This window comes from Talpa europaea (assembly GCF_964194135.1).
Source record: "Talpa europaea genome assembly, chromosome: 12".
Classification (NCBI taxonomy): Eukaryota; Metazoa; Chordata; class Mammalia; order Eulipotyphla; family Talpidae; genus Talpa; species Talpa europaea.
The window spans coordinates 88,953,986-88,978,901 of record NC_140079.1 but is presented as its reverse complement, the minus strand read 5'-3'; the positions used below and the strand labels follow the sequence as shown (position 1 = coordinate 88,978,901).

The 24,916-nt window shown below is 37.7% G+C and overlaps 1 protein-coding gene across 2 annotated transcripts in view; it reads left to right on the top strand.

The window, feature by feature from the left end:
* Nucleotides 1-24,916, top strand: part of TNRC6A (trinucleotide repeat containing adaptor 6A) — a gene marked incomplete at both ends in the record, with an annotated part of 143,213 nt that overhangs the window by 94,580 nt on the left and 23,717 nt on the right. For both annotated transcript variants that reach the window (XM_084251053.1, XM_084251054.1), the window contains 5 exons: nucleotides 8,916-9,368; nucleotides 18,266-20,848; nucleotides 22,183-22,359; nucleotides 23,231-23,406; nucleotides 24,568-24,600. In XM_084251053.1, coding sequence (XP_084107179.1) covers nucleotides 8,916-9,368; nucleotides 18,266-20,848; nucleotides 22,183-22,359; nucleotides 23,231-23,406; nucleotides 24,568-24,600 — 3,422 coding nt within the window. The remainder of the gene's footprint in view (nucleotides 1-8,915; nucleotides 9,369-18,265; nucleotides 20,849-22,182; nucleotides 22,360-23,230; nucleotides 23,407-24,567; nucleotides 24,601-24,916) is intronic.

Genomic DNA, 24,916 nt, shown 5'->3' with positions numbered 1-24,916 from the left:
TGAAAAGATCGTTTATCTATAAATGACCCTTTTTAAAATATTATTTGAACAATTATAAGGATTTTTTTAAAGCATTTAGCATTTGCAGTTTAACCTAATTATTTGAAAGCTGGAAACTTTACCTTTTAATAATTTTTAAAACATAATTTCCTGGATTGTTAATGAATTGCTTTGGAACATTTTTATCTTATTGATTATGCCTAATCGCATTTGCTCAAGAAGGTTGGGGATTTTTCTTAATAAAATTGAAAGATAGATATTTTAAGAAAATCCCGTGGGGCCTCCCCGGTGGCGCAGTGGTTGAGTGCTGGGTTATGAAGCTGTCCTCAGCCTCTGAGACGCCGGTTCGATCCCCGGCAGCTCCCCGGCCACCGGAGGAGGGTCCCACATGGCGTGCAGACCCCTCTTGCCGCCCGCTGCTCCCCTCAGCTGTGTACTTTGGTCCTTCTGTCTGCTCTGCTCCCTGCTCTGGCTCTGGTGAATTTTCTCATCCTCCCGCGCTTCTTACTGTACCCAGTGCTTGTATAAATAAATAAAATTAAAAAAAAAAAATCCCGTATTGTTGCTCTTATGTGACAATAACATTTTCTAAGAGTTTAATTTGATAATTGTGTTTTTCTTACATAATGCCACATTGAGATGAAAAATAGCAGTATTAGGTGAACTTAAAGTTTGACAAAAGATTTCTTAAAAAGCATTCTGTGGTCTATAGATGCTTATTAAGCAACAATTCTAGCTGAAAGTTTGAACTATTAAGGTCTTTCAAGAATTCAAATGCAAATCTTTATGTGTTTTTTGTTTTTTGTATCATCCTGTTAAAACAAAATCGTGCCTTAAATTGGCATTTTCTTTAGAATGCCTCTTATTTATGCCACTATTTTTAGGAGATTTATAATTTAGCCAAAATGAAAACTAGTATGCAAATCTAAATTGTAGACTAGGAATAAAGGAAGACTTGAGGTTCGGGGAGGTTTGGTATTAATACAGGAAGATTAATGACTGGTTTATATTTGAAACTGTTGTTTCTATTAAACTTGTAGACAGCTAAAGGAAGTTTCATTTATTTAATATTTTCCAAAATAAACTTATTAAAATGGCATTTAAAATATTTAAAGATTACAGAAGTAAACATTAACTTTAAATTTTTTTTTTTTACAAGTTTATCACTTGATATTTTAGCAGTTTGGATTTTTTTTTTTTTTTAAAGATTTATTTATTCATACCAGCACTGGGTACAGTCAGAAGCACGGGAGGGTTAGTGAATTCACCAGAGCCAGAGGGGAGAGTACAGCAGGCAGATTGATGAGGTACACTGCTGAGGGGAGCAGCGGGCAGCAGGAGAGGTCTGCGCGCTATGTGGGACCCTCGCCCAGCGGCCGGGGATCTAGCCGGCGCTGCAGAGGCTGCAGGCAGCCTCGCAACCCAGCGCTCAACCACTGCACCACCGGGGAGGCCCCCAGTTTGGATCTTAAGTTATCCTGATTTTTTTGCTTGAATGTAAGATAATTGCTATGTTTTTACCAGTTAATTTTATTTTTAGAGTAGTCTCTCAGGCTTATAGGGGGTTTTTAATGTAAGAAATACCAGAAAAATGCGTAAGAGCTGTAAAAATTAGCAAATGTTAATGGTTTAATTGTAATATTGATTCATTTTATTGCTTCATAAAGCGGGAAGTTGTGATTTGGAGCACAATTTAGGAAAATGTTTTAAATTCTTTGAACAAATGCTCTTTCCACTGTTAAGAATTAAAAAACTTGTTTATTTTTGGGCAGATTTTGTCCATCATCTTTAAACTGTGTGAAAGATAAGCTTTGGGCCACAGTACGTAAAAGAAAAAATGCAAAAATAAAAAATTTTAGGAGGTATTGTATATTTTATACCAGCAATACAGTAAACAGCTGCCATCATCATCCTTACTCTTTCTACAGCTTTTGATTATTCTTTTTCTTCCTCCTTTTTCTTGATTCTTTTTTTTTTTTTTTAAGATTTATTTATGCATACAAGAACTGGAGTACAGGCCAGAGGTGTGAGGGGTGAGAGAACTCGCCAGAGACAGGGAACAGAACAGGCAGACTGACTGCTAAGGGGAGCAGCAGGTGTGACAGGAGAGGTCTGCTGCGCCATGTGGGTTTCTCCCTGGCCGGGGATTGAATTCGTGCTGCAGTGGCTGCGGGTAGCTTCATAGGTTGTGTCTTATCCCCTTGCGCCACCAGGGAGGCCCTTTATTGGTTCTTGATTATTCCACCTCTTGAATGTTGGTGTTCCACAATGTTTCATCTTCAGTATTGTTGTGTAGTGTTTTATAATTTTAATTATATGGTGGCAGTTCTTGAATTGTTCATTCACTCAGCAATTCTTGATCATTTGCTCGCTTGGTGCTGGGAATGCCAGTGATAAAGTAGAGGAGAAATAAGAAAGCAGCACTTACAAAATACCTTCACTGCTATGTTTTTAAGGGACTTGTAAGAGTTTTATGGAAGTAGAGGTGAAGTTGGTTGTCATAAAAGTCTAAAATTAGCTGAATCTGGGAGGGGGAGTAATTAGTTTTTTTGTAGGCAAGATGGGCAAAGATTTACAAGAAAGGTTTTAAGACATTTTAGGGAAAAGGATGAGAAAACCATCCCCTTGAAGAATTGCAGAAATTTGGTGTGTAAGAAAAGGAAATGTAGCAAATAGGAACCATGCTAAAATCCTTCAGTTAATTCTGATAGTATGATAAAGGTAAATTGGGGCAGAGAGATGATAGACTTGAGGAGAAGATGCTAGTTGGGAGACAGGGATCAATATTTGAGCTAGGAAAACCAGTTTGGAGGTTTTGCCAGCTCACAGTGGCATTGGCATAAAAAGATGAATTTAAATTCTATCAAGTAGATCATCTATTGGAACTGTTCACTGATTATATCTCATATAAGGATAAGGGAGGATTTGAGGAAGATAACCCTTCTTGAGTAAACAGTGAAGCCATTAACTAAAATAAACAGCTCCTTTCCCACCTTCTTGATAGTTATGCCTTATTCTTGTCTTTATTCTCTTCTGTCTGCTGTTTAAACTTCTCATTAGATCTTGTCAGTTCTTCTCATCCTGTAACTGTCTTCTTTTTCCGCCAGTAAGCTGAATCATAAATTCATATTTTTAGTCCAAACTTTTACTGAGCTCTACAACCATATATTCAGATGTATTCTACAGAGTAGTGGTGGTCTTAAAATGTATCTGAGGACCCCTTGAGAGACTGCCTGAAACTTTGATGAGTTCTACAAAGTCAAACCTATTTTGTAATAATTGGAAGGCTTTATTTATTCTGTTCACTTATATGCTCTCTTCAGTACATTGTGGAGTTTTTTTAGAGGCTTTATCATGTGAATATCACAACAGATTGGATGCAGAAGCAGATGCAAGAATCCATCTGAGTTTTCTTAAGTCAATTATTGAGGAGATTTGCAAAAATGTCAAACAATGCATACTTCTCACTTTTTTTAAAGACCGTCATTAATTTTCAAGAAACATTATGTAAAGGGTTTATTTTTTAAGCAAGGTAACATTTTTCAGATTTCTGTTTAAATTTTTAACATGTAAATGTAGATGTAACCCACATAAAAGGTCCTTGGAATTTAAGGTATAAGGGGGTCTGAGACCAACAAGTTTGAGATTTGCTATCTGATAGTAACAACAAACCTAACATATCAAAAATTAAACTTAGTCTCTCCCCACATTTAGTTTTTGTCTTCTGTTTTTCATAGCTTGTGAATGATACCACTCTCTACCCAGATTTTACGCCAGAAACCTGGTGATCACACTTACTCTTCCCCTTTATTTTACCCATTTCAGATGATACTAGTCATCCTTAGTATTTGTGTATTAGCCATGTGTCAGATACTATTATTTTTTTATATCCATTGTCTTGATAACACAAGTGTAGGTGTAGGTGTTAATACTTACTCCTGTTTCATAGATCAGAAAACAGGCACAGTGTGGTTAAGACCCTTACCTAGGATCAAAGAGCTAGTATGCTGCGGATCCCAGGTTTGAATCCAGCCAGTCTTTTGAACCTGTCCTCCTTTGTTCTGGAATAGTTTATGTAACATTGATAATTTACGTTCCTTAAGGATTTTGTATACATATGCCTCATAAAGTCAGGTAGGTACTTTTCAGAGAGGGAAATCTTGGAGGACTTTTTCCTGCTTCTGTGATACTGTAGTTCCTCCTCTCCGAGCCCATTTTGGTCAGTCGCAGTGCAGCAATGCAGAGACTAGCAGACTGGCCATTTCTGGCCCACTTGCCTATTTTTGTATATGAAGTTTTCTTGAAACACAGTCCTATCCATTCATTTATGCATTGTATAGCTGATTATTTGTTTTCTAGCAGCAGAAATGATTAGTTGCACCACACTATGTGGGGTAAAAAGCCTAAAATGTTTACTATTTCACCCTTTGCATAAAAGATTGCCCAACTTGTGTTACAGAACATTGTGGAGTTTAGCTGTGTTTGCTATTTCATTGGTATAGATTGTACATAGGTTTGGGTTTTTTTTTGTCTTTCCAGAATTTCTCCATTTAAAGTTATATCTTCCCCCCTCCCCCCATACTATTTATATGACTTTTTTATTCCCAGTATTTGGGGTTACTGAAATTTTATCTGATTCATTAGTAATGATATTAATGGTGTTCCAATTTATGCTGTCCTCTGCAACAATTTAAATAACATTAGATTTAGAGATACCTGTTTCTTTAAAAATATGCTAGTTAAAATGAAAAAAGAAGAAACGTGTGTGGTGGTATTGATTAGTGAAGCTGTCTGATTCTGGTGGATGATTTTATGAATGTCTGTTTCTTTGCTAATTTGCATTTCTCACTTCTTCTGGGGTCTGTATTAAATCATCCCTTCCTTCAGCTTTTTAAATTAGCTATACAGTTGAGCCTAGAGAAATACCTTAATTTTAGAAATAATAATTTCTTCCCATTTTAATTTTTAAAAAGTTGGTATAATTATGTAGTTTATTTTTTCATAGAATCATGCACTGATTTATTGGTTCACCTTTGAACTCATTGATTTCTATGTGTATCTTTACTGATACCTTTTTTGCTTACTTGAATTCTTTTCAAAGCTTGAGTTGGTTGTTGTTTTATGTTCATTCTTGCTTGTTGAAAATAATTAAGGCTGTGAATTTACACTAGCTTAACCATATATTAAAATTTATATGTGTTTTGTGCACTATTATTTTGATAACCCTGCAGCTTTGGTATTTATTTCCTCTTCAACTTCAAATTTATTACAGATAGTTATTTACTAGTTTGTGTTTCTAGTGTGATTACAGTGCAACCCAGAAATACATTTGTATTATTTCTACTTTTTAAAATTCATAGATTTTTTTTAATGCTGTATGGTGTGTGTGTCACGCCCCCACGTGAAAGAGTGAGAGACTCTTTTTTTAAATTTAATTTTAATTTTTTATATCTACTTTCTTTTTTTGATTTTTATATTCCCCATACAATTGCATCCCCCCTTATTTTGACCCTAATCCTTCCCCCTCCCCCCCGCCCCATAGTGTGTCTCTGGTTTATAGTTGCTTGTTGTTTTTGATTTTTACTTTTTATTAATTAATCTTTTTCTTGGTCCCTTATTTAGATTTTCTAAATTCCTGCTATGAGTGAGACCATCCAGTATTTTTCTTTTTCTTTCTGACTTATTTTGCTGAGCATGATCCCTTCTAGCTCCATATTGCTGCAAACTGCATGTGTTTATCTTTTTTGATTGTTGAGTAATAGTCCATTGTGTATATGTACCACATCTTCTTGATCCAGTCATCTATTTTTGGGCATTTGGGTTGTTTCCATAGCTTAGCTATTGTAAATAGTGCTGCTATAAACATAGGGGTGCAGGTGCCCTTTGGAATTAATGTTTCTGAGACTGACTGTTAATGACTGTTTTATGGGTACTTTTCAAAAAAGGTGTTACTCTCTTTTCAAGGTATGGTTTTGCTTTTCTTCCCAAATTTTCTCTGTCTCCATTTGGTTTTACATGATGCTATAAAGTTTGGTATATAAATCTTCTTAGCTGTTTGTCTTTTTAGTTGGCTTCTTTTATCAATATGAAATATCTTTTACTCCTTAAAATGCTTTTCTCTTTGAATTTTCTTTTATCTGATATTAATCTTGCTTTCCCTTGGATTTTGTTAGCATTTTTTGGTGATAATGTCTTTCTATTTTCCTGCATTGTTTTGTTACAGAAATCATTTTTACAAAGTATATTCCTTAAATTTGTTTTTCTTTCTTTAATCCAGTTTAAAAGCCAATATTAAGTGGATTTAACCAGTTCACGTTTACTATGATTTCTGCTCTATTTGGAGCTTACTCCTGGCATCTTAGTTTATATTTAATATTAGCTACAGTTTTCATTATATCTTCCATGTCTGTTGAATGGACCAAATTTTCTCATTTTTGTTTTTCTCTCCTTCCAGTTGTTTGGATATGTACTGATAGAATTATCCTAACTACACATGCACAGTAGCCAAAATTACTCAGTGTTTGTTTCCCAGCCATCTGACCCTTCCTTCCAGCTATATGCACTATTAGCTTCTCCTTTACTCTTTATTACTACATCCTATGTAAAATCCTATCTAAGATTTTACTTTAGATTATTTAGCTTTACAGTCGACTTATTTAGATTATATAATTTAATATTTCAAATGTCTTACTGTTTTTACAGGGCTTTGTCAAGTTTTCTGGCCCTAGAAAAGATAATGTTTTCCCCATGGTTCTTTACTGAAAATGATTGGGGTGGGGTTGCTGGGTGATGTAGATACTGCTTCTCAATTCCTAGTCACTTTTGATTTAGGTTAAAGGTCTTGTAAAATTCCTCATTTAGATCATTCATGGTATTCTTGTGTAAGCTAGCCTCTGATTCCTTAAATATATTAAGGTACATTTTCCTCATTTCACATTAATAAAGTCTTGTCTACGTATTGTCACACTCTTTCTTTTTAGAAATAAAGTAGCAAACAAGCTTGTTTTGTTAAAACAGTGGGGAACTACCAAAGTTATATTCATTGGTACCATGCTGAACCTAGTACTAAGCTTTTAAAAACTGTGTTAGAGTTTTCATGTGTCTTACAATTTTATAGTTAACACATACTTTATCTTCTTTTGGTTTCAAAGGTACTTTAGAATTTAGAGTATTCTAGTGTCTTATTTTCCTCATGATGAATATATGTGATTGCCACCTCTGGAGCAATAACTTGTCTAAGAGATAAAATTTTCATACATTTATTAGACCTAGACAGCACTTGTCCTATATTATTAATAAGCTTTCAGTTGCATCCAAGAAGAATGGAAACAGTTCTAAACATAAAATAGAATACTTTCAATTTATTCCATATATTTTCTCCTGAACTCCAATTTGTATTACCTTAGAAAAATCAAAATCATATTTAAAAAAATAAGAGGCCAAGATCATATAGTAAAACATATTGGTTATTAGTATTAGTAATAAAGACTAAATCAGAGAAAGAAGTTGTTCAGAGAAAGAAGACAATAGTTGGTGGGAAATTCTAGAGCTGAGGGTGTTTACAAAGTTGAGTTGACTGTTGAAACAGCACAAGTACATTATCATAGTGTCATACACATTGTAGACATGATAAATATTCTTTTATTTGAGCCACAATAATAACTTATTTTTATTGACATTACAGTGTGCCAGTACTAGACCAAGACTGCACTGTATAAACAAGGAAGAAGACACAGGGAAAACCTAGCTAGTGTGTGGTGGATCCTTAATTTCAGGTCTGGAACTCAGCCCTTGAACTGTTTTCACTGAGTGTCCTACCAGTCACAGGGAGATGTTTCTTTTTACTATCTATTGACATCAGTGAAGTTGCATCAAAAATCTCACAGAAACATTTCAAACTAAAATAAAAGAATAAGGAGATATTGTGCCAATCATGAAAAAAATAGCCTTTGTTTCTATAGCTGTATGTGTGGTGCTTTTAGGTTTAACCTTCAGGTAGCTCTAGGAGGCATGGGTGCTTCCCTCATTTTACAGAGGAGACCATGGACTTGGTCAGACTTTATATGTGACTTGACCCAAAACTCAAACCCTTAGTAAAAGTAGAGCTGGGATTGAAATCTGAGTCTGTCTAGCTTCAAAAGTTCCCATCCATGTTGCTTCTCTGTTGTTTTAGAGATTAGATAGATCATCTCTGGTTTAAGGCATTTATCGTTTTATTTACTTAATCTTTTTAGTGGTCTAAAATTTATTATTATGATTCATACAATTCACCATATATCACATACTATTGTAAGTAACTATTGCTCAGATTTGCTTAAAACAGGTATTGACTTATTTCTCCGAGTAGTCTCATACATTTCATTCTGTTGTCTTTATATTTATTTCCTCTTCTGAGTTTCTCTTAATTCAGATTTTACTCTAACTACCTTTTTAAGAAAACTTTCAGATTGTTTTCTACCCTTATTCTTATATTGTTTTCCAAAGATGAAAAATAGGGGCCAAACACATAAAAATGGGGCAGGTTAAGGACAATTACCAGGGAGTTCAGGATGTTTCATGAATTGCCAGAACTTGACTTGCCACATTTGTTATTTCAATTCTGTGAGTTCCATTTCTTTGAGTTCCATAGTGTTTAGTCAGTTCTTGCTCTCTCATCAGAGAATATGGGGGAAAGATGGTGAACATATGCTGCCATCCAGGCCAAGAAAAGTCATTGGTGTCCATGTCCTTATCAGTTTGGTAGTTAGCAAAAATAAAAGTTGACTTGTGGCTGTGATCTCTAAGGAAACTTTGAGCCAATGAATGGGGAAATCTCCACACTTAAAATTTCTATTCCTTTAGGGTTGTTTTTCATAACAATGGAGGTACACTTTACTGGCTAATCTTTTCCACCCCTTTTCTTTTGTTGGGATTAGTGCCAGAACAGATAAAGCCCAGTGTAAGCCAGCCTCAGCCTGCCAACTGTAATAACGGCACTTCCACAGCAACCAGCACTAATAATAATGCCAAGCGAGCCACAGCCAACAATCAGCAACAGCAGCAGCAACAGCAGCAGCAGCAGCAGCAGCAACAGCAGCAGCAGCAGCAGCAGCAACAGCAGCAGCAGCAGCAGCAGCAGCAGCAGCAGCAACAGCAACAGCAACAGCAACAACCACCACAGGCCTTGCCTCGGTATCCTCGTGAAGTACCACCACGATTTCGCCACCAGGAACACAAACAGCTTCTAAAGAGGGGTCAGCATTTTCCTGTCATAGCAGCAAACCTGGGATCTGCTGTTAAAGTGTTAAGCAGCCAGTCAGAAAGCAGTGCTTTAACAAATCAACAGCCACAAAGTAACGGAGAGGTGCAGAACAGCAAAAACCAGTCAGGTGAGAGAAGGCATTTCTTACAGACTCCAGCCATCATCATTAGCAGTATAGCAAGTTTACAAATTCATGACTTTTTGGTGATGTATTTATATTCATCAGTATCTGGGTTACAAAATAAGAATTCTCTATAGGAAGTTATAAATAGGAAGTGTTAAGATAATTCTTGTAAGTTACCTAGCCAACCTAAAATTATTATTTTAATCATTCCCTCCAAGTTGTACCCATTTTAATAAGCAACTTGTGGCTAAAGTTGATTCTTAAGACTGTAGCTAAAATTGAACCTCAACCCCCCGTAATGTGCTAAGCAGATATACATATAATTGCATTTAATCCCTGCCAACCCTGTGAGGTGTACGTTGTTCTTTCCATCTTTACAATAGAGAAAACTGAGCACTGACATAAGAAATAACTTGCTCATTCAGTTACCATATGCCATAAAAGGACTGTTACCACTCGTGAAAAGTATATTCGAACAGAACACATGCATTTAGTTATTCCCTCAGAGTAGCTTTTCTCAGCTTGGTATTATTTGCATGGCAGAAAATATAGTATGTAATTGTAGTGTTCTCAAAGCTCAGTTTGTTTCAACATGTTCTGTTAGGTTCTGACAGTTGGGTGGTCCATTTATTTACTGAACTATTTTGAAGCTTTTTACCACCAGTCAGAGAATTGAGGAAAAATACGGTTTCCATACATGAAAACACTAGCATACTGGTAATGAGCAAAGTTTATAGAGCAAAATAGATCTGGTTTATAAATCCTAGCTCTGCCATATACTAGAGTGTCTGTCCTGGGGCAGGTTAATTGCTCCCAGTCTCTGGGTCTCCTCTGGGCAACCTATCTTCTTCTTCTTCTTCTTCTTCTTTTTTTTTTTTTTTGGTGGGACCCTCGCCGGTGGCCAGGGAACGAACCAGCGCTGGAGAGGCTGCGGGCAGCCTTGCAGCCCAGCGCTCAACCGCTGCGCTACCAGGGGAGGCCCTGGGCGACCTATCTTAACTAGCACAGCTAGAATTACTCACTTTCTACCTCTTTACTCTCTTACAGGTCAGAAACCGCTCTATGTTGTTTTATATTGTGGTATTTCACAGCTAATAACTAGCAGAGGCTGGACTTGTGTCAACATCTGTCTGACTCTAAAGCTAAGCTTGTAACAACCATGCTTTGCTTTGACAAAATACTAAATGTGGTAGGTAAGGAGGAAGAGGACACAAATGTTTTTTTACCATAAGTAATTAGAGCAGCATATAATCATTGAAAAGAGAGAGAATACAAATTATCCTGAGTTAATACTTACTCCCTACCCCCCTAGCCACTTACTGCCTATCTGAGCTTGACCACATCATTTAACTGACCATACTTCCTGATCTATAAAGTGTGGACAGTAGTACCCAACCTATAATATTGCTTTGAATATTAAACTATGTGGCCATATTAAAGCAGCTAGCTTAATGCCTGATATTTAGGCACTGAGTAAGTTATCTGAATAATTTATCCCTGAAAGTTTTACAGAATGCTCTGCACTTTCTAGGAAGAGTCAAGTTTGGACATAATACATTTAATGCCAAGTAGTTGAAGTTCGTCTTGGAAGTCAGAACCATCATCATAATTAAAAATGTGGTTAAAACTTCAGGGGAGGTTGTTTATACAACAAATTCTTAAGTACCTACTGTAAATGAAGCCATAATGGTATGGTATTAAAACGAACAGGGAAGGGAGGTAGTAAATTTAGAAAATATGTTGAATATGCTTTTTCAGTTTGGAAAATAAGACAAAAGCTGTTTTTGAAGTGGAGACAACAGGAAGTATAAGAATCTGATTTCTCAAAAATCGGTATGGATCAAAAAAAAAACTCCTAGTGTTACATTCAGATGAGAAAAAGGTTGAAGATAGGAAGATGTCTTCAAAAAAAGTCTGAGAAGGAAAAATAATCCCACTTGTTTCTAGAAACATTTTGCAAGGATGGACTGCTTTAATGTGGAGGTTAGAGTGGAAGTCAGGAGGTTATCTGATAGGTCTGGAATTAAATCCCAATTGACTAGAGTAAACTGTTGAAGGGCAAAGCATTCTGCATAGAACTGAGTTTGTGCTTTTGTCTTTTTTGAGCATTTGTGAATAACCACTTACCACCATATATCACATACTTATTTTGAAATATTTTTGTAAGTGCTACTCAGAATAATAGACACCTGAGCCACATAATTGATCATTGGTATCTGAATCAGGGAATATGTCTTAAGTCTGTCCCAGTTCCGGTAGGGTTATTATGATATAGTAGGTGCTTTTAACACTTCTGGGGTGCTTACTGTGATTCATACACTGTATTAATGCATTTGATCCTCCTTTTACAGATTAGGTAGAACTACCTTCAATTTATAGATTAGAAATTAGCATAGTGGTCAGTGAATAGCATTACACAAACTGCATGAGCCGTAGCCTAGAAACACTAAAATGGTTTGCTGTGAACTGCATAGAGTTTAGAATTGTGGAATAGTTATAATCATAACTTATTTTCTGTTTGTATTTGCTTTTGGCTCACTTCCACCACACAAAGTTAATTGAGTAGATTCGACATTTAAATTAATACAATACATACATAGACATTTTCTTAAAGTTTTTAATGCTAAAAATTGAGAAAGGCTGACTATTAGCAGTCAGGGGGTCAGGAGTACCTAGGTGAGATTGGGTACCTTATAAATCAGAGGACATAGACTACTACCTTCATTGACCAGCAGGTAAGTGAAATAAAAAATTGAAAGGAGTGATAGTGATAGATAGCGAGTGTATTGATTGACCCTCCCTAAATATCTTAACATTCTTTTAAGGTGTTTTTTTTTTTTTTTTTTTTTTTTTTTTCTTAGAGCTCTTTACTGGTCAAACTAGACAGTTCTGCAGGCTTAGCTGCTAATTTGTGGCGGTACCTGAAACACTTACTGACAATTTCAGTCAACACTTTATGACCTCTCTTTGGCATTTGATTTCTTAGAGCCCTGTGGTATCATCCTACCACTACCCAGATAACCCTTGATTTTAGGAAGCCAACAGTCCATCTAACAAAGGATTGAGGAGGGGGATTATAATATGCTTCACAGGGCCAGCAACAGCATTGTTCTCATGGGTCAGGAGGTTCATCCCACTTCTTATAATTCAGCGCCCTTGATACATATAGAAATTTAAAAGGCTAAGTCAACAAACACCATATATGCCCTACCTGAATCCAGTAATTCTTGGTATTTTTCTCACTTCACATGTCATACACACACCTCTGTCCCTGGCTCCCTAACCTAATGCATGTGTGACATATGCACACATGTACATTCATTACATTTTGCCTCATACTCCCACACGCACTTCCCTAAGAATAGGATCATGTTCTGCACTATCATTGAACCGTGTTTTATCTAAGCCAAAGGGTTATATATACAACAGTGTTCTCTGCTGATGTAGTTCATGTTCACGTTCCTACTGGTTATCCCAAGACAACTTTTAGGTTGTTTACAGTATATCATTTATATAATTTATATAAAATTTGAAAAAACAACATTACATATTGCTTAGGGATGAATGAAAATATAGAATTTTGAGTGGGTACTGCTTGGTTACCCACTGGGAGGTAGGAGATGTAATCAGAGAAGGGGAGTCACACACGAGTTTTATATTAATAGTATATTTCTTAAGGTGAGTGGTCTGTCAGTATTTTTTAATCACTCTAATCTTTCTTATGTTCGGAATTGTTTTTCCTCTTTAAGAAACTCAAGAAGATTTGAGCTATAATGGTGAATGACCAAGAATTAGGACTATCTTAGCAGTCAAATTTTTGGGGACATTTAAGGATTGAAATAAGCTCAAGCACCAGTGTTCCTGATTGTCTTTTTCAGTGTATATATGTCCTGGCTGTCCTGAACCATACACTTCTTTCTCATCTTGCAACTTCCCCTTGGTCTGTGCACATGTGCAAGTTCTGTCTTAAGAAAAATCCCTTTAAGACACCATTCTCTTGAGGCTGCTACAGAATTTCTTCCACTTTTTCTCAATTCTTAATGGAGTAGCCTGTACTCACAGTCTCTAACACATTGCTTTTGAGCTCTGTAATCTGGCTCTTGCTCACTTGACTAAAACAACTGTCAGTGAGGTTAATTTTTTAATAATGGCCAAAAAGTATACTTTTCCATTTTTATCTTAATAGATAGCTATATTTTTTTTTACTGCTTATCATGTCTTCTTAAAGTTCTTTCATTTTTCTTTGGTCAGCTTTCAGACTTTATCCTATGGCTTTATTTCAGATCTCTCCAGTTTCAGGTTTCCCTTTCCCTGTCTTCTGGATGACTTCAGCTGATGTGGGCCCCTCAGCGTATCCAAAATGGACTCACTCTGTCTTAACGACAGTTTTTCCTTCGGGGTTCCATTGTTCAGAATGTCCCCTCACAGACACATGCACACCATTCATCCTGTGGCTGCCCAGAAATCTGTTCATCATGGCTCATTTTCCCCTCCTTGTCTGTCTTATGGTCCTCTGGTTTACCATGTCCTGCCAGTTGTAACTCCAAAATTCCTTTCTGCCTCCCCTTTCCTCTGCACTGCTCCCTCATAGACCCAGTCAAGGCACTCACTCACATCTGGTTTGGAGCAGCAGTCCTCAGGTTGTCTTTATAGTTGCCTCCCCACCATCCTCACCCCATCCTTCAAATCAGAAACCATTATGATCCACACATGGCATTGGGATGTGGCATTGCTTTTGTCTTCTTCACCTAGGGAAGAGGCTGGCTTGCAGTCCTTTTTAGTCAGATGTTACTGGAAGACTGCCAGTGCCCACTCATTTACATGTTGTCTATAGCCTGTTTCAGGCTGCGACGGCAGAGTTGAGTAGTTGCCACAGAGTCCATCTGGCTGGTAAAATATTTACTGATTGAACCTTTACAGAAAGAGGTTACCAGCACCTGGAGTAGAGGCTAGAAACATTTGAACTCCCCCACTTAAGTGTTATTTGAAATTGTGCATCTGTTCTCTCATATTCCCAGCGATGATACCATTTCCCGCATACCAGGAACATTATTGTAAAATAAGTACTATTTTCTTCTAAAAGTCTTTCCCTTCTGGTGAGTTTGAACATCTTTTAAGAGAAAGCACATATTTAACTGTTTTGTTGGTTGCATATTATATAATTAATAAGAGAATACTTCGATTTCCATGATCTAAATTCTCCCTGATTGTAAATCACTTGGATTGTCACCAGACTTTGTTCTCTGAATAGGTGCTATAAATGCCCTATTCTTTCTGAGGTGTGGTACTAGAGCTGCCTCCAATTCTCCTGGGGTGATTTTGTATGACAGTAGGATACTAACAGTACTTTGGATGTTACTCAGTAATGTGCAATTTTCCTAATCTTAATTTGTCCACAGCAGTGCAATGTGTACAAATTTCTATTTCACTCACCATACTTAGAGGCCCTTTTTCCTCTTACAAGCCATAGGATTTTATAATTGCTTTTGTCGCTATTTCCTGGAAAAGCTTAATGATCTTCTTCTACTTACTGATGTTTGTGTGTTTATCCTGCAGATCATTTGGAACCATGGGTTTGAGTCCCTAACACAGAAAGGATATATACTTTTTGACTACTTCCATTTCTAGTTTTTCTGTGGAACAATTTAGTTGTGATTGGTGAGGAGTCTTGTTCTTTTTACACCTTTAGTATATTGATACTTATTACCCTCAAGCCCAGCACACACGTTTAGATTTTCAAGCTAAGATAAATTTAAGTATCAAGTAGGTTCCAGATTAAAAATGAAGTTTTACCTATTGATGACATCGTTCTCTTTTCCTAAAATACATAGGTGGGTATGGCAAAAGACAAATTGAGATCACCATTACCTCCAAACCAAGTCATGACTACATTCTGAGAGAAATTTCACTAACATTAAAGGTGATCTAATTGATTTGCAAAATGTGCACTCTGGTGCTTTTTGGTCTTTGTGGGTTTTTTGCTCTTTTGTTTAACTTTTGATGTATTCTGACATAAAAAGATTCACTTTTAATTATTCTCTCATTTGTTTTGCATGAATTTTTAAATCACTTTGTTACAGGCTCTGTTAGCAATTTCTTGAATGAAATATAGAAAGAATATTATTACATCTTCCTATCCAGGAACAAATGCCTAGATCTAATCAATGTGTCTTCGTTGACCTGCCATAAAATATAATCATGTGACTATATGTATTTTGTTAGTTCTCTTCAAAGTTACTTTATAGTTTTTGTGACTGTTACAGTTGAGATTTTTAGTCCATCTTATTTTCTCTGATTATTCCTAGTGGTTCGAGAACTATTGCTTTCTTACACGTTACACTTTTTGGGGATTGTTTTCCACTATCTTTACCACTGTCTTTTTGGGTCATATTTCATCAGTTTAGTACTTCAGCACAAAGCTGAAGAGTAGTGTTAACAGTGAGGATTCCTATCTTCATATCTTATAAGAGTTCTTCTAATGTTTCACTGTTAAATTCTGAGTCCACTTCCAACTTCAGTAGTTTTCTTTTACATTCCTAATCTTATTTTAGGAAATGTAAACACTATATGGAAATGTAAACACACACATTTGCAAATAATGGAAGTAAATACTTTAGTTCTTGAGAGGATGATAGTGACTTGATGTTTTAGATTTTGAGAAAAGTGCGTGGATTTAGAACTGGCAATGTGTGAATTCGCTGTGCACAGGAAGGAATAAAGAATTAATCTTAATGTTTTAGGAAATTTACTGAGTTAAGGAAAACTAGTAAAGAAGCAGGATTATTTTTTCTTTGGGAAGAGGTGTCGGGGGTTGGGGGGCATAACCCAGGGTATAAGTGGGCATTTAAATTAAGGAGGTTATATGGTTTCTAAATTTATTTTTCATGAAGGAGACATGGTGAAATGAAAAAACATACTTTGGAGACAAGAATAAAAAATGATGCTAATCATTAATCCATGTTGATTAGTGATAGTGTTCCTCTTAGTAAGCACCTAATCTGGATCAAATATGGTTCAAAGCACTTTTAATTATCAATTATTTAATCTTCACAACAGCTGAACAAGAGTGGTATCATTGCTCCCACTTTATAGACGAGTAACTAAGACATAGAAAGCTGGAAGATTTTGCCTGTGGTCGCACAGTGTGTAAGTGGCAGAGTAGCTTTAAACCCAAGCATTCTGTTTCCAGTGTTTATACTGTTAATTACTGAACCAAACTGCCCTTCATGGAGCAGTTATTTAACGCTACTCTAAGGTAAATACATATGACAATATGGTTAACAAAAGAACTTGGTAAAGTAGCACTGTTTGTATCACCATTTTACAGATTTGGTCACACAACTACTACATAGAATCCAGACTTGAATCTAGTTGTCTCTAGTTTTAACCACCTCTACTATTAGCCACCTTGCTTTATTTTTTATTATCTTGCCTATCTCTCTTGATTTTCTGCAATTTAACCTCTGAACCTCAAATTCCTCAGCTGCAAAGTGAAGGTAATACCTATGCTCTGGGGTTGTTTCAGAGATACAGTGACAAGATGGAAGTGCTTGTAAAGTATGTGATCCAAAGCCCTGAATTGTGTTGCTGGTGATGCAGGTGCTGGTATATTGAGTTTACTTAATGAGACTGGTTGACTTTTTGGTATCCTTTGTTTCTTGAGAAAAATCTTCTTCATGGGCACTGGAAAACAACAAACTTTATGTGGCAGCTTTAAAAAAAAAAGTATTCTTTAAACAGGGAGTGGAAATCAGTCTCATTTATGAGACTCTAAAATACATGTTTGACAATTGTATATACATGTTTTCTTTCTCTCTAGTCCTGTTTCCTGCTTCTCTCTAGTCCATGTTTTCTCCCTGCTTAACAGTTGTGCTTTGAGAGAAAATAATGCAAAATGAATTTGAGTTCCTACATTTTTGGAATCCTAGTAGTGAGGTACCTTTTTTCTCTAGGCCTACAACCTGTGTTAGTTGGTTCATTAGTTCTGGGATATTGAATATGTGTGTTATTTAAAAGCAGTACAATTCTGACTCCTAGTTCAGTGGAGAACTACCAAATAAGTAGCGCCACCCCTAAATACTCCCCAGCTCTTCCAGACAGTATAAGTGAAAACATCTTATATAGGTTAATATCCCTAAGGATTTTTTAACTATCAGCGCCTCCAACTGAAAGAATAATGAATCTGGGTGAGTATCACAAACCCAAAAACTGCTTACCCTACCTGCAGCAAAATGGCTAGATAAGAATATATGGCAGTAAATCTAAGATTATAGGATAATGTGACTGGTCATTAATTGTATTCAGTGTCAGCAGTTGATTTTATTTTTATTATAATACTGTGATCTTTCTATTGCTTTCTGATAAACTTGGCAATGAGAGTATATTAAAAAAATTTTTTGTAAAGTAGCACTAAAAATGTTCTTACAAACTTGTTATAATACCTGAAAGAGTTGTGTGAAAAAGTTATTCTAGGAAAGGGAAGATGGAAAAAGATTCTTAATATATTTCATCAAGTTTGGCCTATTTACTTGTTCTTATCCATCTATATCCCACCCCTCCTACTTTCCTGTGCCAGGCCTCCAAGGCTGGATCACTCCATTCTCCTAGTAATTGATGCCACCTAGTCCTTCCTAACTCCAAAAGTCTTATACTTGCTGATAAGTTAACAGTTTGTTCATTTAGCAAGTATTAATTGAAGGACTTTTATTTTCCAGGTACTAATCTTCCCTCTTAGGATAATGTCAGTAAACAAAGAATTCCTTGCCTGTGTGGAATAATTACTGGATATGAAAAGTTGGCTGAAATATAACCACATTGCCAAATGTATCTTGCTGGCATTGAGAAGGCACAGGCATGTTTTTAAATACTTCATAACTTTTTGTACTTCTCTTTTATTCTAGATATAAACCACAGTACTTCAGGAGCCCATTATGAAAACCCGCAGCGGGGGCCTGTGTCTTCTACAAGCGACTCTAGCACAAACTGTAAGAACGCTGTTGTAAACGACTCTCCTGAAAGAGAAGCATGGCCCTCAGCCCCTGGCAGTGATCCTGAGTTGGCTTCAGAATGTATGGATGCTGATTCTGCTTCCAGTTCTGAATCAGAGAGAAACATCACTATCATGGCTTCAGGGAGCACAGGCGGTGAAAAAGATGGCCTTCGGAATAGTACTGGACTTGCTTCTCAAAACAAGTTTGTGGTTGGTAGCAGCAGCAATAATGTGGGCCATGGAAGTAGTACTGGGCCATGGGGGTTTTCCCATGGAGCCATAATAAGCACATGTCAGGTGTCTGTGGATGCTCCTGAAAGCAAATCAGAAAGTAGCAACAATAGAATGAATGCTTGGGGCACTGTAAGTTCTTCATCAAATGGAGGGTTAAATCCAAGCACTTTGAATTCAGCTAGCAACCATGGTGCCTGGCCAGTATTAGAGAACAACGGACTTGCCCTAAAAGGGCCTGTAGGGAGTGGTAGTTCTGGCATCAATATTCAGTGCAGTCCCATAGGCCAGATGCCTAACAATCAGAGTATTAACTCTAAAGTGGGTGGCTCTTCTACCCATGGTACCTGGGGAAGCCTTCAGGAAACGTGTGAATCTGAAGTAAGTGGTACACAGAAGGTTTCATTCAGTGGTCAACCTCAAAATATTACCACTGAAATGACTGGACCAAATAACACTACTAACTTTATGACCTCTAGTTTACCAAACTCCGGTTCAGTACAGAATAATGAACTGCCTAGTAATACAGGGGCCTGGCGCGTGAGCACAATGAATCATCCTCAGATACAGGCTCCATCAGTTATGAATGGCACTTCCCTTTCTCACCTTAGCAATGGAGAGTCAAAAAATGGAGGCTCTTACGGTACTACATGGGGTGCCTATGGTTCTAATTACTCTGGAGACAAATGTTCAAGCCCTAATGGCCAAGCAAATGGTGACACTGTGAATGCAACTCTAATGCAGCCTGGTATAAATGGGCCTATGGGCACTAACTTTCAAGTTAACACAAATAAAGGAGGAGGTGTGTGGGAGTCTGGGGCAGCAAATTCCCAGAGCGCATCATGGGGAAGTGGAAACAGTGCGAATTCTGGGGGAAGTCGAAGAGGATGGGGCACCCCTGCACAAAACACTGGCACTAATACACCCAGCGTGGAGTGGAACAAACTGTCTAGCAATCAGCATTCCAATGACAGTGCAAATGGCAATGGTAAGAAGTTTACAAATGGATGGAAATCTACTGAGGAAGAGGATCAGGGTTCTGCCACATCTCAGACAAATGAGCAAAACAGCGTGTGGGCCAAATCAGGAGGTCCGGTGGAGAGTGAAGGTAGTACAGAAAGCACTGGACGCCTGGAGGAAAAAGTAACTGGGGAAAATCAGAGTAGAGATAGAAGAAAAATAGATCAGCACACCTTACTCCAAAGCATTGTAAACAGAACTGACTTAGATCCACGTGTCCTATCCAACTCTGGTTGGGGACAGACTCCTATTAAGCAGAATACTGCCTGGGATACTGATGCATCACCTAGAGGGGAAAGAAAGACTGACAATGGGACAGAGGCCTGGGGGAGCTCTGCAACACAGACTTTTAACTCAGGGGCATGTATAGATAAGACTAGCCCTAATAGTAATGATACCTCATCTGTAGTAGGTTGGGGAGATCCCAAACCTGCTGTGAGGTGGGGAGATTCCAAAGGCTCAAACTGCCAGGGGGGATGGGAAGATGATTCTGCTGCTACAGGAATGGTCAAGAGCAATCAGTGGGGGAATTGCAAAGAGGAGAAGTCTGCATGGAATGATTCGCAAAAGAACAAACAGGGATGGGGTGATGGACAAAAATCAAACCAAGGGTGGTCTGTTTCTGCCGGTGATAACTGGGGAGAAACTTCAAGGAGTAACCATTGGGGTGAAGCTAATAAGAAATCTAGCTCAGGAGGTAGTGACAGTGACAGATCTGTTTCTGGTTGGAATGAACTCGGTAAAACTAGTTCTTTTACTTGGGGAAATAACATAAATCCAAATAATTCATCAGGATGGGATGAATCTTCTAAAGCTAATCCTTCCCCGGGATGGGGAGATCCTCCAAAGTCTAATCAGTCACTAGGTTGGGGAGATTCGTCCAAGCCAGTCAGTTCTCCAGACTGGAACAAGCAACAAGACATTGTTGGATCTTGGGGAATCCCACCAGCTACAGGCAAGCCTCCTGGTACGGGCTGGCTGGGGGGACCTATTCCAGCCCCAGCTAAAGAAGAAGAACCTACAGGCTGGGAGGAACCATCCCCAGAATCCATACGCCGCAAAATGGAGATTGATGATGGAACTTCAGCTTGGGGAGATCCAAGCAAATACAACTACAAAAATGTGAACATGTGGAACAAAAACATCCCAAATGGTGGCAGCCGTCCAGACCAGCAAGCACAGGCACACCAGTTGCTGCCATCTGCAAGTGCCATCGCAAACAAAGAGGCGGGCAGTGGCTCCGGTAAGTTTTTATTTTATGGATACTGATAGTGCTGCAAACGCTTCCCGTGTTACAAGTCTTGTTTCCGTTACTCTTACTGTAAGATTTGCTGGCTGAAGTACTTAGATATGCACACAACAGTTTTTTTACTGCAAATTCGGGAGAAGCTTATAGGGAAGACAATTACAGGGACAGTGTTGACTCTCAGGAAACAGGGTCTTGCCTTTGACAGTGTTGGCGGTGAATCCAAGACACTGCGTTCACTATGAGAAATGCTACAGAAAGCAGAGGGGGTTGATGCTGTACACTTCCAGCAATTCTGTATCAAGCCAAACCGTTACTTTTTATTTTTGTTATTTGTCTAAAATGTCCCTAGAAATACCGCAACCTCTAAGGACAATACACTCTAAATAGTAGGCACTGTATTTGGCCTTTGAAAGGGCATGATTTAAGTAGGTATGAAATCCAAGTCTGTTAGGTACAGCTTGTTATATGTGTATGCTTATAAAACATTTGATGGTGCCTTTCTAGTACAGTGCCATGTTCCTCTTATAACCTGGAACTGATTCTTACCTGCAAATGATTTTGACAATGGCATTTTGAGTAAATTTCATTGGACTGCATTGTCTTGTTAATGGAGGTTTTATTGACCAAGAGTCCTGCTGGATGTGGAGATAGGAGTGTTTTTATGAACTGACCTTTCAGCACCTATCTTCTCTTCCTGAGTATAGTTTATTGTATTAATTTAGATTTAATTCCTAGTAGAAACAAGTATGTATGTAAGGAAGGCTGTTTCACTTCTTTTAGATGATACTTATAACTGAGTTTCTTTGCTTTGGACAAACTAATATTTCAGAATTCTTAAGAGGCTTTGTCCAGCATGTGTAAGAGTAGGATGCTTACTCATTGCTAGTCTTCTAGTTAGTTGGTGTTCCAGAACAACGATACTGAAAGGCTGCAGTAATAGTTAAAGAATTTATGCATAAACTATTACCCAGCTTGACTATTTGCTTTACATTTACTAGTTTTGGCTCAGAATAACTTTTTCGGGAATTTAAATTCATCTTCAGTAGAAGCTAATTTGCCATAATAAAGGTAATTCAAAAGAATCTGCTCAGCACTCGGAGGGCAATGACAAAAGAAGTAGTAAGGGGGAATTCACACCATAGGTAAATTATAATAATAGGAAATGATTTATCTTTCGTAAAACAAATGCCACATTTTTGGCCTATCACAGCATCATTATTTAATTCATAAATGTGAAGTTTTTCATCTTTGTTCTCTATTCCTTATTGTTCTTCATTCCACTATGCTTCCCTGCCGTGTGCTGATAACTTTTCCCCCACTTTCTAAAGGCTGGGGTGAGCCCTGGGGGGAGCCTTCCACTCCAGCCACAACTGTGGATAATGGTACTTCAGCGTGGGGTAAACCCATAGACAGTGGTCCCAGCTGGGGGGAACCCATTGCTGCAGCATCCAGCACATCCACGTGGGGCTCCAGCTCTGTTGGTCCTCAGGCGTTAAGCAAATCTGGTAAGTTACTCATAATCCCTGGTAGCTGTTTTGTAGCATAGGTGATCACTCATTGACTGGTAGTAAGTGATTGGATGTTTTTATCATTGATGTTATATCTGTGTATCATCATAATTCTGTTTTGGTTCTTTGAATTTATAATATAACATATTCTTTTATCTTTCTGAATTTTCTCATTTTCCTTAGAACTAACTATTAATGATTGTATGTACTTCACCAGAATGTTTTATTTTACCAAATTACATTATCTTGAAACAGTCAAGCAACTTTTATGTATTCAACGTGAAACTGGTTATAATAATCATTGGGACACATATCCCCAATTTGTCTGGCTCAGATTACAGATGATTCCCTGAATATTATACAGGAGTAGTTCGGGAAGGACCCCCAGTTTTCAGATGAACATTATCACTAACCCCTATGTTATATAAGGAATACCCCATAGGGATCCCAAAGCCTAATATAGAGATAAGATACTTTCTGCTTAATGACTTTTGGCATGCCTTCAGAATCTATATTAAAATGAATTTTGAAAAATTTCATATTTCCTTTTTGTCCCGTGTGTCACTGTGCAGATTAAGTGAGATTGAACAACAAGGAGACCACTGTACACTGTTTAGGAATCCTTTAATTTGTCAAAGCACGGGAGATGTTTCATTGAAAATTTTAATAAAAATAAATTCTTTTTTAATAGAATTTTTAACTCAAGTTAAAAATAACTTGATTTTTATGCAGATTTAAGATGGGAAATAAAATTGGGGCTTTTAGCTCTCTTCCCCTCCCCAGTTTGCCCCTTTAATGTATGCTCATCTTCCAGAAAGAATTGTTTTATTAAAGTATATTTCTCTTTGTATCACAAATCCACAATCAGGGCCAAAATCTATGCAAGATGGCTGGTGTGGTGATGATATGCCATTGCCTGGAAATCGCCCCACTGGCTGGGAAGAGGAAGAGGATGTAGAGATTGGAATGTGGAATAGTAGTTCATCTCAAGAACTTAATTCATCTTTAAATTGGCCACCATATACAAAGAAAATGTCATCGAAGGTAAACATTTCAAGGGCACAACCCTTGAAACTTTACATTCCAAAGGTAGCTTACCCACAGAAAATTATATTCTGTCTGCCCATTTATGGCAATCAGTACAGTCTAGGCATCCCCAACTTAGGTGTAGCCTCTCGTATGGGCAGCCACCTAGGAAAATATGAGACCATGGGAACTTCCTTTCTCCCCACTGCTACAGCTTGGGATTTCTCTCCTCCTCCCCCTCTACCAATGCTGCCTGGGGATAGTCCCTCACCCCGTGGTGGTGCCTGCAGTGGTGAGGATGAAGAGAAGGGCAAATCTCCATGTTGACTCTTTCCATCCCACTGCCTCTTCATCTCCCATATCTCCCATTCCACCTCACCAAGAGTCCCCAGCCTCCCTTTTTGACCAGAGTCACCATCCTCATTATTCATCTCCCATCTCTGTCCCTTTCCCATCCCCACAGGTCCTGTGACAAAAATCTCTAGGAATGAGCCAAGTTTGGTTTTGATTTTACATGTGGACAAATCTTATTTCAAATCTGGCTATACATCAGAATCATATAGCATTTGTTAAAAGTACAACTTTCCTGTACCCAAGCCTATAATATATATTTATATATTATATAAATTGGATCAAATTTTTTGTCCTAACAAGCTCCCCAGATATGTCTGATGCAAAGCCAGATTTGGTAACCAGTGATTTAGAGGTGGTGCAGGATACCAGTATAAATTCTCCTGGGGACCATTTTCAAAATATGTGTCCAGTCCCCCAGGTGGTTCTCATACATCCTTCCCACCCTTTTTGAGAATAATTACTTTTTGAGGGACCTTAGTCAAATGTCCAGTAGCTCAATCAGCTGTCCCTCCCTTTTAATCCTGGGATTCTAAGTCTGGGACCTGCCATTTCCTTATTTTTAATTTTTCATTTGGCTGAATTTGGCTATTGCCTTACCATGTAGCTTACAAAGTGCTTTCCCATATGTTACATAAATCATGTGATCCTCATAAACTTCTGAGATAGAATACTGATGAGGAATTTGAGACTGGAAAAAGTGGTGATTTGCCCATAGTTGCATCTAGTAAGTGATAGAGCAAGGACTTAAGTTTAGATCTTCCAATTCCAAACCCTGTGTTCTTCCCACTGGACCATGCTGTTTTGTGACTTTGTCTTTCCTTACAGGGTCTGAGTGGCAAAAAAAGGAGAAGGGAAAGGGTGTGTAGCCTTTTTACTCTTTCTCCTTTGTTTCTACTAGTAAAAATCTTTTAGAAAGCAACTGCAAACATTTATTTAGCCTCTGCTGTGTGCCAGGTACTGTGCTTGGTGCTGGGGGTTCAGAAACACTAGATGTGAGCTGTACCTTCAAGGAGCTCAGAGTCTAGTATCTGGAACATTAGGAGAGCTCTCTAAGGAGAGTCAGCTTGAGCTTGGAAGATGCCTGGGGGGGTGGGATGTGCTAAGGAAAATAGTAGCCTGACAACTAAAATAAAATTGTAAAGTGTTTTCAATACCATGCCAAAGAGTTTGAACT